Below are 15,446 nucleotides of genomic sequence, written 5' to 3'. Positions count from 1 at the left end.
TCCCAGGTAATAGCCTCTACCTTGCTAGAATCTGATTACCCGTTCCTGGCCTCCGACCATAGCATTATTGTTTTAACATTCCTACCTTCCTCTTTATCTCAGCATGAACCAGGTTGTATGGGAGACTGGGGAAGCTGACCCTGCTTGGGGATAAAGAGAGTTTAGCACTCAACAATCTTGAAGGCACACTTGAAAACACAGTGATTAGAAAATAAAGCAGCAAACCCTGGTAGTGCGTGCCTGTGTAATAATGTGCAGGGCCACACAGGGCCAGCCCAGTGAGCAGGACTCATTTTCATATAATCTTTTCCCTCCCTCCAAAGTCTTTGACTTGGTGTTTTTGTTTTCTACTCAGTAATTCATGCACGTTGAACCTGACACAGATGCAAAAAGATGCTGAGGGCTATTTAAAAAGGACATTTTATAAAAATGACAACAACAATAATAAGTTAATAGAAGCATCAAGAATGACATGCACAGCCCATTGTCAACCAAATGACATTGAAAGTGTGTTCCTGGTACATGCAGGCTTCTGGGCTTCATCTCAAGTGTATCTAATGTTGACTGTAGGCACAGTCACATAATAATAAATTCTATTGTATCTCTATATTGTTTAGTTGTAAGCTAATTGTTCTTGGCTGGGTTCAAGGCTCGAGATGTCACTCACTCATGTGTCTCCATGGGCAAGTGGGGGAATGAAACAACGATTTAGAGTGCACTCTGTGTTAGGCACTGTGCTGACTGCCTTCTGCATGCTATCTCATTTAACCAGATGGCAGACCTGTGAAATAAGAATTACTACACCCCATGTTATACATGAGGAAACCAAGAATGAAGTAATTCCCCAAAGATCAAATGCTAACTGATAGAGCTGGGATTTAAAATTAGTTTGTCTGACTGTTCACACCCTCTGTTTGCACTACACACAGTTCTCCAACATTAGCAGAGAATCACCTGCTCTCACTCACGGGTGATTTGGAAGCAAGATGTGTTTGGATGCACTTTGAGAAATGCTGTATTTCACTCTCCCATGTCACATTTTCCACTTTCAGGACCAGGAGTGAAAACAAATCAGGTGTCTAGGCTCTTTGTAGTAAATTTAGAAATTCAAAGTAAATACTTTTGACCCAGCACTTCTACTCTTAGGAAATTGGTACATATTGCCACCAAAAACTAGTGTTAGCGTGTTCTTAGCAGCATTCATAAAAACCCCAAGCTGGAAACTACCCAAATGCCCAGCAGAAGTGGGATGGATAAATAACTGTAGTGTATTCACACAATGTAATGCTACACAGCAGTGAGAATGAAGAAACTGCAACTACCTACAAAAGTATGATGGATCTCACAAACATAATATTGAATGAAAGAAGCCAGATGCAAAAGAATATATACCACACAATTCCATTTCTATTAAATATCTTAAAAATAGGCAAACTTATCTCTGATGTTAGAGGCAGGATAGTGAAAGGGGCGCAGGATAGGTGGCGCAGATCAAGTTGGTTACGTGATCTGGATGTTATGTGTGTTCAGCTTGTGAAAGTTCACGGAGTCATGCACTTAGGATATGCACACATTTCTGTATTACATTGTTCACTAATACAAAGTTTAAAGATATTCTGACCACAGTAACAGAGAGGGAGTGCACTCTACAACATATTTCCCATTTCTAAACAATTCTGGTGGTCTAATAGATACCACTCTAAGGAATGGTATCAGATCCTCCCCAGAGTTACACTCTTGACTGCGAACAGACCTTCAATGTGCTCAGCCCTTTCAGGTTCCGAAGAGCATGTAGGTAAGCCCTTGACCTAAATTTGCCATATTTCTAGGGCGAGTCCAGCCCTAGTCAGGTAATCTATGAATTAAAATTTATCGCACCCAATCTATTTGTGTTTTCTAACAATGGCCTGGCCTCACAGTATCCAAACTCAGAAGGAAGTGGATGGAATTGGTTAGCTACCAAGAGTGCCTCAGGATAATTCTGCTATAGGGCAAATTCGAGAAAATAACTGGCCATGAGGCAGCCTATCAGGTTTTAAGGGAGAGAAAAATAGAAGAGCTATAATTAAAGCTCTTGGAATCCTCCTTGTATCTGCCTATTTCTGTATAAGAGCTGGTTTTGGAACCCTGAGAAACAACATCTAGAGAGTCAGTAGAGGATGGGTCATGAAAAAAAGACAGAGAAGCATTTCTCAAATAGGAGGGAGATTGGGGTCTAGGAGCAAAGCAATCACCTCATTGGTAGGAGTACTTAACACAGTTTTTTCTGTAAAATACTGTTTTTATTTAAGAAGTCATCCACTTTGCACCATCAGTCTTATTTGGAACATCTTTGGAAAATCTTTCTTTTTTGGAACATCTTTCCTTTAGTGGCTCAAGGGAAAAGAGGGTTTATTATTGAAGTAGAATCTAGCAAATACCTCAGGCTGAGACGTTAGAAGTATCTGTACTTCTATCCAATTGTATAGCAAACCTCCCACACTGCATAATTTGTTCTAATGCTTGTTTCTTCCAGTCTTCAGCAATGTTTTCTATATGTCTTCTAAATATATTTGCTGACAAAGGAACGCATTTTAGTTTGACATGCATTTCTTTTTCCTACACATTAGATCAGCTTGTTTTACTGTGGCATGAAGAGCAGGTGTTTCTGCAATGGTATGAGACTTTTGGTTTTTTTCTATTGAATTGTAGAAACTCGAAACAGGCTCCTAAACATTTATCATTACATGTAACAGTAGTTGGTGAAGTACTGGATTGAGTATCACATGTCTTGAAACGTTGCTGAAAAAAATCACAGAGGTTTGTTTTCCTGTTTTGGATGCCTCATTTTTAAGTATCATGGCAATTACAATAGCTTCATCCCATCATTAGCTAATATCTCAAGGTACAATGGACGCTCCAGGTGAAGTTTAATGCTAATGGTAGCAGATATTTCAAATAGTCTTGTTTGTGATAATTGCCGATTCAGCTGTCTTCTTGTCAGATCTGATTAGGTCCTCATTGTTCACACCTGGTCATGTGGCTGATGCAGAATTCATACAAGGAGCAGAAGGGTCGGCTCTGCCACTGTCTTGTTTCCCTGCACTTGTATTATCTTTGCTTTTCTATTCATTGTGGGAAATATTTTAAGCTACCTGCTGATTTGTGAGCATTGGTTTAGTTAAAACTAGATAATATAATCCACAAATGCACTGTGTAGGCCCGGATGAACTGCATTATACTGCAATACGCTGAAAGCACACGAAAATGTCAGGGGGATCCAGGCCACATTTTTCCTTGGGGGCACCAGTGTAAATCTGGTTATTAGAAGTAGATATTGATAATGCCTGCTGTCTTGTTTTTTAATACAAAATCTAAGTACAAGTGTTGCTCTCTGATGGGTTTTCTTGCCCATCCCACGTTAGAAAACCCTGGCCTTGATATTCTAAATCGTGTCCTTGGGAATCCAGCCGTGGAGAGAACTGCATTTTCACACTGCATGTTTGGCCCCTTGTAGAACTGCTTTCCTGAACTGTTTTTTCTGGTTCTGAGGCTCTGCCTTGCATGGAGGGTGTTACGGAGACGAACACAAAAAACAGGATTGTCTTTATCAGGGGGCCGTTGTTGAGTATATCCATGTCTCTATGGCATCAGCCTGCGGGCCCCTTGTGGAGGCACCAGGGGAGGAATTCCTATAAAATTTGGTATCAAGAAATGCTGTGCTTCTCCTCAACAGTGATTTTGTTTTCTGCTTAAAGACAATATTAACTTTGTCTTCCTCTTTGCTTTGACTGCTGGGAGCTTAAAGCCATTTTTGCGGCCCCCCTCTCTGAACTGTAGAGGAGTGTGACAGAGCTTCCTGTGTGCTCATCTCACCCCTGACCTCTTATTGAAAACCGTAATTCCCCCATCATCCCAGATCTTGCAACTCTCATTTTAAACTTTCAGATTTTATTTTTTTAAGGTCACCTCCAGTCCTTTGAGGAAGGAGATGGGATATGAATGAGATATGATTGTTACTGATGTTCATCATAAGCTCCTTAAGCTCAATTGCCTAAGAACAAAATTGATTTAGGGTATGGAATTTTTTATCTCTAGGCAAAGATTATTTTCTATTGTTAATACCATCTCTGCATTTCATGACTCTCAGATGCCATTAATTATGAGGTACACTTCCATCTCAGAGGTGTTACAATGTCAGAAAATTGCCAACACTGATTTTCTTGTAAGACACCCTCCTATTCTCAGAGATGTTAGTGTGGAAGAAAATGTACATTTTAGAATAAAGGAAATGCGGTATTATTTACAGTACTAAGAGTCTTCCAGCTGCTGGAAATCCACTGCTTTGTGTTTGGAAGGTAGCCACACAGGGGAGTTATGGCTTATGGGTGGTCAGTGTTTAAAGGAGGCCTATATCCCTAGGATGTAATGACAATTCTGATCCCTGATTGCTGGAAGGGTAGTAATTACCAGCCTGACCTAGATGTGGTTGTTCATGCATTGGTTTAGAGAATGGACTTCTTATGAGGGGACTCCAGATAAAGTTGGAAAATGTATTTTTTAAAAGATAATTTTTTGACTGTGCTATTATTTTACTTTTCACTAAATTCAAAATACTTACTCTTAACAACAGGAAAATGAGCAAAGGACACATTGTTCTCAGAAGGAAATACAAATGGCTAATAAACATTTGAAAAATGTTCAATCTTCCCTGTAATCAAAATAATGCAAATTGAATCAGCATGAAGCCATTTTTTTTGGTCTATAAAGTTGACAAAGATAATACTCAGTGCCAGTGAGAAGGAAGCAAGATAGGTGTTTTCATACATTGTAATGTGTGTATAAGTGGTACAGCTTTTGTAGAACATAGTTTACCAATATATGGTAAAATGTTCTTCAGTTATTTATCTTTAAAATGCTCATACCCCTGATCTAAGTAATTCTGCTCGTAGGCATCTATCCTAAGGAAATAATCAGAGGTTCAGAATTATGTGAGGAATGTTATTTATGTTAGTAAAATATAAACAACTTAATATTCAGCAGAAGTGAAATATTTCAATGAGTTATAGTTTTCCAATCCAGTGGAACATTTTATAGCTATCAAAATTAGAAGTATATGGGAAATAATCTGTGCCTATTGCTTGTTTTTCTGTGTACCTAAAACTTCTCTAAAAAACAGTCTCTTTAAAAAAAAGTGAGATTGAAGACTGTTTAAATGACAAAATAATCTTGACATACTGAGTGAAAAAAGCTGTTTATGTAGTAAGATTCCAAAGTTGTTACTATGTATATGTAACATATCAGAAAGCCTGAAGAGCAATATAGGAATCATTAACAAGGGTTGTATTTGGGAAGTGGAATTATTGGTGAGCCTTGCTTTCCTATCTTTATTTTCCCAGGTTTTCTATAGTATATCTTATGATGATGGTAAGAAAAATTATGAAACACTGATAATTGTATTTTCCTACTGAGTTTAATCTTTATCAGGAATCTTTATTAATAATCATTCTCTCTCTGGTTCTTTATCAATAATTAATCTCTTTCCAGTGACTTAAATTCCCCCATTCTACAATTATTTATTGAGGACCTTCTGTCTGCCAGAAATTTCCCTAGAAAGTAAGGATATTGCAATGAACAGGACAGGCCAAGTCCCTGTTGTCCAGTAGTGGGGGAAGACTGGCCATAATATACAGTGTCTCCTCATCTGATGACCAGGACCTCTCTTAAGCCTGAACTTTTGCCCTTGGCTGAATGAATGAATCTAGTCTAGTGGCTTTAAATATCATTTATATTCTGATTGCTTCTTAACCTGTATCACTAGCTTAGTCCTCTGCCCCAAACTCCAGACTTGTCAATACAACTGCCTACCCAACATCTCCACTTGGAGATCTAGTAGGCATGTCAAATCAAATGTGTGAGAATGGAATTCTTACTCTCCCATCCTGTCCCCCACACCCGTCCCCCACACCCTCAGACCTACTCTTCCAGTGCCTTCCCCATCCTAAGGAATGGCAGTGCCATCTTTCCAGTTCTTCAGACCAGTAACTCTGGAGTTATGTGGACTCTTCTCATCCTTTCATAGTTTGTATCCAATCGATTCTGAATTTTATTCATTCAAAATCTATCCAGAGTCTGACTACTTCTTAACACCTCCATATACCTCATAGATATTACAAAGACAATTTAAATTTGTAAAAGCTTAAATGAGTTTTAAATGTCCGAGAATAATATCATTATCAGTTAGTTATGGATGATAGTTGTTTTTCAAAGTATTCCTTTTTTTCTGTTTGATATCTACCTGCAAATGATACACACACATACATTTGGGACACCTGATCCTTGATTAAATTTCCTGCATCTCTGAATTCACAGGAGAGGAAATTTTTAAAGTTTATTTTTAAATTAGATATATTACATGAATGTGTTCTCATTGTGTAAATAAAACAATATATGTGGTGTAAACAATGAACACATCCTTTGATCTCTTCTCCTAATGCCATCTTTTCCCCCATTGGTAACTCTGGGTAAGTTTGTTATGTGTCCTTCTAGGCCACTGCTGTCCAGTAGAACATTCTGCAATGACAGGTATGTTCTATATCTGTATTAATACAGTAGCCAGTAGCCACATGGTTGTTGAGCACTTGAAATGTGGCTAGTGTGACTGAGAAACTGACTTTTTAATTGTATTTAGTTTTAATTATAATTTCAGTTTTAATAGCCACATGTGGCAAATGGCTAATTTCAGTTTTAATAGCCACATTTGACTAATGGCTACTGTATTGGACAGCACAGTTGTAAATTATTTCTGTACAATTACCTATGTCTTTCTTTCTCTTTAATCATACTACATAACATGTATACATATTATACATACTGTTTTGTGACTTGCTTTTTGCATTCAACAAAATATCTTGGAAATTCTTCCCTCTCAGTTATCTTGTTGTACTGTATTTAATGGTGCCTATTACTTTATAATATGTGCATACCATTCTTAGTTAAATGAAAAATGCTATTTCTTGGTGCTGAGCCATGTCCTGGGCCTCCCTTTCCTCCACTCCACTGGCATCTGTTGAAGCTTTCTGATAGCTGCCTGATGAGACTTTTCATAGTCAGTGACAGTCCAAGAAGCCAGTGATTCATGTGTGTTAGGTCTATAGTCAACTATAAAATCTACTTTTTCTTTCCTCTTTATCTTCAAAAGGCTGAAATACTCTGATCCCAAATAAAATCAGGTCTTAAAAAATATGTTCAGTGACAGGCAAATAGAAACCTAACAGCATGGGCCTGAGGGATGCAGTTTTATGATGTCTTTTTATACTTCTGAATTTGTGGTTCTAAAGCTGGTAAGTCCAGAGGCAAAAGGCCTATGTGGGGGAAGTATAGATTCTTTCTGAAGTCCTGCTCTTCTCTCTTTTGCATATCCTGATTAAAATCTCTGTCCTCATAATAGTCTTTCCTACTGGAAGACATTCTTGAGATGGTTATGACTTTATTAACTATTGGTAATTCACTTTTCAGTTGATCTCTATGCTTCTGACATGACATGCCCCATCAACATTTGCCAGCTAACATTTATTGAGACTGGTATCATACTGTTATATATACTCTATCAGTTAAGACTGTTCAGACACAGAAGACTCACTCTAAAGGAGAAATAGGAAGAGAGTTTAATAAAGGGACTACTTCCAAAGGCATGGGCAGGGATTAAGGAAGCCACATGGAGTAGTATACACTCTAGACCTATGAACATTATGGGGTGCCATCCCTAGGCGTGAAGGGGCAAAGGGAGAGTGTGGTTACTAGAACTTTGCAAAGTGTTCTATAGAGAAGGCCCCCTTACAGGAGCTGTGGATTTCGGTAAAAGGACAGAACCAACATACTTCTTCCTAGCATGGAGACAGATACCCTGAGCTCACTCTTGTCCTGCCCTCCAGTGTTTGGCATGCTTCCTGTAGACCCAACCCAACTGAAAGCAGCAGAGTTCATTGGTGCAATCCATATAGGAAGCCGTACGGAAAGGAACAGAGAAGGGTAGGAATAGAGTGGATTCTGGAGAGGCTAAAGGACGATACTAATCACATGTACATTTCCTTTAGTCCTCACAACAGCTTCATGAGGTAGATCATTTTATTATCCCCCTTTTATAGATGAGGACGCTGAAGGCTAGAGAGGCTAAGAACCAACGATTTTCTAAACATTAAATGGATGTTAAATAATGGAGATTTGAATGCAGGCCTGGCTAACTGGGTTGCCCAGTAAGAACGGCTTAAACAACCAAATTCTGTGGCTGCTGTCACCATTAGTAGTACTATGCTAAGTTCTGATTGGTTTTTTAGCTTGCTGTCTGATCAGTTGTCAGTGATGCACATGGCATAGGTACAACTTCTACCCACCATTGTTTGCACTCAAGTAATGTGTGCATCATATATTTTCTATAGTGCCTCATAGCTTTTAAATAAACATTTGACAATGTCCAATTGAACACATTCAGCAAATGAAATGCCCAATACTTAATATCTTCCCCTTTAAAAAGCCTGAAGGTTTAGTAATGTATAAAACTGTTGAATCACTATGTTGCGTACTTGAAACCAATGTAATATTGTCTATCAACTATACTTTAATCGAAAAAAGAAAAAAAAGCCTGATGGGAATATGGCTTTGATATGGTACTAGAGTTTACATAATCAGAACTTGTATGACGAACAGGCAACGTGTTCACATGCAATGAATGACTAGGTGCTCTGAAATCTTAAGTTTGGTAGAAAGTTTTATTGCAGTCTAGCTCCAAGTCTGTGGTCTGGCAAGGCCTTTGCCCATTTGAGGTCCAGGGTGCTGGGCCTGGGCTTCTTAACCCTTTAAAATCCTTGCTCTCTGCTAAACATAAAAATTCCATGTGCCTCCCCAGCCCTTAATTTGGAATATGGCTTCCTAAATGGGGCATAGTGTATCCCCTGATGATCTCTTCCAGTCCAGAGGCTTAATTTCTATGATATGTCTATCAAAAAAGGTAGGTTTTTTTCCCAGCTATAAAATTATTGAAAATTGATTATGTCTTTTCAAGCTAATAGCTCCTCCATTCTAAAAGGGTCACCCCTCACCTTTGAGGATTGCTGCCCCAGAGCCAATTGTGTTCCTTCCTTTCTTCTCTCTTCCATTTATCTAGCATCATATGAAACATAGCAGGAGCTAGTAAACACTGAGTGAAGTGACCTGGGTGATATGGAGTCTAAGCTAAGACTTGCCAGTAATTACATGTAATTTATCTGACTTAGACTAAGTCTGGGTAAAAATATGGTCACATGCTTCTGCTTTTTCAATTAATTGTTTGCCCCTCTTCTCTAATTATCAGGAAGTCCAGTGTCTCCTTTTGGGTCTCTCTATCCTAATTGTCTAAAAATCCTGAGTTTCGTCAGTTCAAAGGGAGCCAAAAATTTATGTGACTCTGTGGGATCTGCCACTGATGTTGCGTCTTGCTGCTCCTGGGTGTCAGTGTTGGAGGCAGGTCCCGTTCTGTTCCCTGGAGACTACCTACCTCACAAAGTTGTGGTACAAATGAAATAAGCTAATACGCTGAACATGCTTAGTGAATAGATGGATACATGGCACTATGTAGGCATTTAAGATTTAGCTATTATGTTATTAGGCCTCAGTTTCACGTCTTATGTAGGGCCTAGAACAGAGGGTCCCTGAAACCATCCCAGGTCTGGCAAGTGGCACAGAATGGATGGGAGCCTGAGTCCCTGAAGGTCAGGGTGGAGCCTGGAGGCCAGGTTGGGCCAGTCCCTGCCCTTCTCTGGAGTCTGTGGCTATCTTATTCTCATTGTCCTGAGGTTGGTCTGCCTCTTGGAAGAGGACACAGAATTGAGTAGCATAGAATTCCTTGTAAATAAATGATGTATTCTGACTCAGAGAAGAAAGAGTTCTGGGGTGTTTGGACTAAAAAAATATAGTGTCAGGTCACAGGGCCAGTTGATGGTAGTTGGGCCTTGACCAGTGTCTTTCTGAATGCAGAGCTTGACTCTAAACCCAGGAGATAATTCTGCTCTACTTTGGAAGGCAATGTTTTGGCCGTGTTGACAGCAAAGCTGTGGCTCATTTATGTTTGTGTTCTCCCCATTCCTGGCACAGGGCCTTCTCCATGTCAACTGCTGGAAAGGGTGATCACATGCTCACAAGCACACGTGTGCACACATGCACACACGAGCTCATTTATGAACGCTCTGCCTTCCATATCTTCACTTCTCCCTTTTTTGTACTTTGAGGCCTCAATAATTAAGAACAAAATATACAGTGCATGTAAACATTTTCTTTCCCTTTGAGTAACTGTTGTTGCTTTACAACTTTCTCTATCTTTGCTTTAATTACCAGATTTCATGCCCTCTAGAATACACCTTTCTTGGAAAACAGCAACACCTTATCTCGTTAATAAACTTTGTGACTAGCACATAAAATATTTCCAAATAGTAATTTATTTTAGATCATGTGAAAAAGATTCACTGTTCACATCTATTAAAGGTTAATGAATCATTAATATAAACTAATCCCTTTCACCAATCCATTTATCTATTTAGGTTGTGTCCTAAAAGTTCATTCATGACTCAATTTGCTTATTTCATGGGGACTACATTATCTATTATATAAGATATAATATTATATATTATATATAATAATCAATACCAATAGCAGTAATATAATAGCCACAACTTATTGAGCACCAGTACTTTACACATCTTTCCATTTTTCACAGCAACCCTGCGAGATAGGTACCCATTTTACAGACAAATGCCTTAGGGCATTCAACTAAGTCAAGGAACTTCTTTAAGAGTACACAAAGTCAAACACATTTCTTGCCCCAACTACAGCTCCTGTTAAATGGGCAACGGCAAGCTACCCATGACCTCCCTCTCCACTCCTCCCTTTACCAGCCAGTGGGTGGGCCCCAAGAGGGCACTTGACTCAACACCAGTTAATCCTGGTTGTGGCCTGGTTCAAAAAGAAGAGTTTGGCCAGTCTGATTCTCCCTTAAGAATCTGTATTGGGAAACATGGAAAGATGCAGTAAGTTGGTAAGCATTGAGGCTAAAAGCCTCAATGAGAAGTTGTTGAATGAGTGTTAGGAAGGGAAGCCAAGGAGACTGTGATGGGTATATTCAGGCTGAAGTTTATAAGAGAGGAGAAAAGGCAAGCAGAGACTTTAATGTAGTGGAAATACATAGGGTAAATGGGAGTGGGACAGAAAGAATGGCATGCAGAGAGCAACCAGGTCAGTGCAGAGTACTCTGGGGCCAGGCACTGACCCTTTATCTGCCTTTACTCCCCCGACACCCCTGTCCACTTTCTGTGTCAGAGTGGCCTCAAAATAACCCTTCATTGCTTGAGCTAACTTTAGGGAGTGTCAGTTTCTTTCAACCAGAAAGGCCAGATTGGAACACACAGCCTGTAAGTGCTGAAAAGGGGATTTGAATCCCAATTTTGTGGCTAAGGAGCCGGGGTTCTTGTTCACGAAGCCGAAGAATGAGCTTCACAAACAGTCAAGGTAGGAGAACAAGGTTCAGGCTTTTATTTAGAAATAAAGTGAGAGGAAAGAGCTCCTGGCTCACGCCAGGAGGGGACAAGAGAACCCGTGGTGGTGCGTTGTCTAGGGGTTTTATAGGCAGTTGAGGATTTTTCGAGAACATGAAAAAAACTTAGGGGTGTGGACTTGTTAAGTGGTCCCTGAATATTTAGAATTAACTTAACACAAGCAACTTCCTCTGATGATTTCTCTCTGAGATACCAGCATCTTGATCTGGGAGCATATGAAACAAGGCCACCTGCTCAGCCCCCAAGGTGGGCTGAGGTATTGTTTGCTAAAGAGTAAGTTAAGAATTTCTACCGTCTTAACTTCTTGGGTATTAAAATGCAATCTTATCTTTAAGGTGGAATCCTTCTTGCCTTTTACTGTGTTGTTTATGTCTGGTCTTACTTGCTAAATTAGTTGCCCAGTTTGCAAAATCACTTCATCAGATCTGAAGGAGGAAAGACAGCACATAGGCCTGGGCCTTTTAGTATGCTAAAGTGAATCTTACACATGATTCTAAATGGTTAGCATAATAAAACATGTGCTACTTTTCTTTATCTGGGGAACATTAACTGATGTCACTGAAGAATGATTCTAGAGCTTAATGTTTAACATAGAGTTTTAGTAGGGAGGTTTCCATGCATGTAGTTACCTTGCTCTGACTGCAAATATGCAGCCCTGCCCCCTCCGGAGGTCCTCACCCTACTCTGACTACATCCACGGTCCCTGTCTCACCTTCATCAGTGTACTCCTTTGCCACATTACAAATGCTGCTGTGGCCCACAAGCTTACCTTAATGTATCTGAAAAAAAACCAGTAATGGACTCAAGTTTCCTGAGTCCATGTTCCAAGTCTTGGTTTGCACTCTGAGCCCTCCCTTTTTTAACCCCTGAGAGGGTGGAGATGAAGAAAGTCTTGTGATTGGGAGGTCTCTGAACAACTCTAGGGCAGGACTCCAACTTCCGGGCGGAAGGTGCTACACTGAGGAGCGTGTGGGAGAGTGCAAGGCTGGCGGCTTGACAGTGCAGGGGAGATGTGGGGACCGGGATTGGTCTTATCTCTCCTCCCATCCCCAGTTCTAAGATAGCACCTGACATAGATTTAAACCAGTGATTGAATGAGTCAATGAATAAATGAGTAGTAGAAGTGGGTCACAGCCCCTCTTCAAATGTATAGCTCATTCTTCAGTAGAGTCTTCCCAAATGAAGGACACTTATGTCTGTCTAAACACTAATTGATGCAACCACCTGAGTAATGCTTACCCTGAGTTGTCAATTTCAGCTTAAAAAAATACCAAAGATGATGTAGTGATGACCGCAGTAGTGACATGGTTCCAAGAGTACAGATGGACCACTCTGGATTGCATTTGCCCTGTTTGCAAAAATACCGCTTGCTTTGTCTTCCTCTGTCTTGAGAGTGAGGTTTTCAGTTTAAGAGGCTGGCTAAAAAATGCAGAGCCATTTCCTGGGCAGGCTTCCAAGTGACTACATCTCTCTCACAGCGCTCCCTTGAGCCCCAGCCCCAGCTGCCTGGGGTGGGGCCTCCAGCCATTGGTGGCTGTTGGAGCTTCCACAGGAGCAGTTATCTGCCGCCTGCCAGAAATGCTGTGCTTTTAGGCCCTCCCAGGGCACAGATGACAGCTTTGGCCTTTGCACTGAGGAGACGTCAGAGTTTGTGATTGGCAGGGCTGGTGTGTGTGAAATACAGGCGATGTCTGCCACACTTCTGGGTATGGCATTCCTTCCAGCCGAGTACCCTGGGGCGTGGGTAAGTCTACATGTGAAGTCTGCCCTCGTCATTGGTTGTGAAATGTTCAAAGCTGAGCATTGTGACTTTCCAAGGGCATGACTTAACACATTTCTTAATTCTGCTGAGCCTCAGTTTCCTTTTCTGTGAAACAGAGATGGTATTATCCTACAGAAGGTAGAAGTATCTAGCCATCTGTCTTGCCAATGGGTTTCAGCCTGGGCAAGTTCTCTATGGATTCAGTGTGACCAAAGAAATTGACTGCAAAACGCTCTTTGGGGTGAAAGGGTTTATTACCCGGCTTGTTCTCCCGTGGCAGGTCGAGCACTAGCGTCTCTGCCTCCCAGAGCCATGGGCCGAGCCCTTTATATAGAGCAATAATGGCTCATTGCCTAAAGGTGTGGAAGCGGTAGCCCAGCAACACGCCAGTTACTTCATCAGGTGGTTTAAGTTCAGTGAAGATCCTGGCCATAGGAACCCCAACTTCCCCACACCATCTTAGGGTGTTGTGGGACCTAGAAGACATGACATATCTGGAGCACCTCACCTGGTACCTGGCATATCGTAAACACTGAAGTGCTCTTGTTATTTCTGAAGCCTCAGTCAAAATAAGGTTTCCGTGACAATGGCCCTCTTTTCATTCCTAGCAGTACAATATTTCTCTGGAAGACTCAGTGGGCATATTCTGCTTCTTACTCATGTCTGTGTAGCCAGCAGAAATAAACCGTCAGGGGAAGTTAGTGCAACAGGAAAGTTTGTCCGACTGTATTCCCTTTCTGTTTCCCTTCTAGACCCTGACTGCACCTGCCCCATTTGCAGATGAAACCAGCTGCCAGTGCCAAGCACCCCATGAAAAACTGACTATTGCTCAGGCCCGCCTAGGAACACCAGGTGAGGCTGTACTTCTTGTTCTCCAAATGGGCCCCATCCTGCCATCTAAAAGTAGCAGAAGGCCTGTCATTATTGGAGCAGCACTTTCAATTGGAGAGTTGAGAGATTTATAGCATGGTGCAAAAAGGGTAAACACCAACAGTGACACCGAGAGCAACCAAAGTAGTACAGTAAAAGATGAGCAGGAGGCCGGAGCTGGAGCCCAGCTCTACCATTTCCTAGTTCTACAGCCTTGGGCAGGTCACGAGAATGATCTGAATTGCTTTCCTCTTGTGCAAACGGAGAATGATACCTGCTTTACAGGGTTTTTGTGACAACTGGATTCAGTTAAAAATACCAAAGCTTTTTTTAAACTGTGTGGGCTTAGACAAAGCTAAACTACTCTAATTATGTCCATTCTTTTTTATTTTTATTTTTATTTTGGTATCATTAATGTACAATTCCATGAACAACATTGTGGTTACTAGACTCCCCCCATTATCAAGTCCCCACCACATACCCTATTACAGTCACTGTCCATCAGCATAGTAAGATGCTATAGAATCACTACTTGTCTTCTCTGTGTTGTACTGCCTTCCCCGTGCCCCACCCCCTATATTATGTGTGCTAATTTTAATGCCCCTTTTTCCCCCTTATCTGTCCCTTCCCACCCACCCTCCCCAGTCCCTTTCCCTTTGGTAACTGTTAGTCCATTTTTGGGTTCTGTGAGTCTGCTCCTGTTTTGTTCCTTCAGTTTTTTTCTTTGTTCCTATACTCCACATATGAGTGAAATCATTTGATACTTGTCTTTCTCTGCCTGGCTTATTTCACTGCGCATAAGACCCTCTAGCTCCATCCATGTTGTTGCAAATGGTAGGATTTGTTTTCCTCTTATGGCTGAATAATATTGCATTGTGTATATGTACCACTTCTTCCTTATCCATTCATCTACTGATGGTAATTATGTCCATTCTTAAAAGTCTGTGTTTTAAAAAAGTTTCTCCAAGTATGCCTTAAATGAAAGATCTTAGGCTGTGCTCTAGGAGTTTGTTCATTCATTTACTCCTGTAGCCTATACCAGAGATGGACACGGAAGAAATTTAAAAAGAACTATAAGTTATGATCTCTGTTTCCCAAGAGCTTTCACTACTATTAAAGAGGCAAATAGATAAGAAGTAAAACCCACCGGTAGGATGCATGCATGTGCTTAGGGGGAAAATCCTATGCCACAGATGGTAAGTGTTAGTTTTAAGAAAGGGCAGATTCATATGGGCCTGGAGCAGTCAGGCAAG

The 15,446-nt window shown here is 40.7% G+C and overlaps 1 protein-coding gene across 5 annotated transcripts in view; it reads left to right on the top strand.

Moving 5' to 3' along the window:
* PCYT1B (phosphate cytidylyltransferase 1B, choline) overlaps positions 1–15,446 on the top strand; it is a 115,779-nt gene that overhangs the window by 36,486 nt on the left and 63,847 nt on the right. For 3 of the 5 annotated variants that reach the window (XM_037026417.2, XM_073227639.1, XM_037026416.2), the window contains exon 2: positions 14,076–14,175. The exons of 1 other annotated variant lie outside the window; for it this stretch is intronic. In XM_037026417.2, the coding sequence (XP_036882312.1) occupies positions 14,076–14,175 (100 nt within the window). The remainder of the gene's footprint in view (positions 1–14,075; positions 14,176–15,446) is intronic. One more of the 5 variants, XM_073227640.1, reaches the window with a different exon arrangement.

The sequence above is a fragment of the Manis javanica genome, chromosome X (assembly GCF_040802235.1).
Source record: "Manis javanica isolate MJ-LG chromosome X, MJ_LKY, whole genome shotgun sequence".
Lineage (NCBI taxonomy): Eukaryota > Metazoa > Chordata > Mammalia > Pholidota > Manidae > Manis > Manis javanica.
Note: the sequence above shows the minus strand (reverse complement) of the source record. Positions and strands in the feature narration are given on the sequence as shown.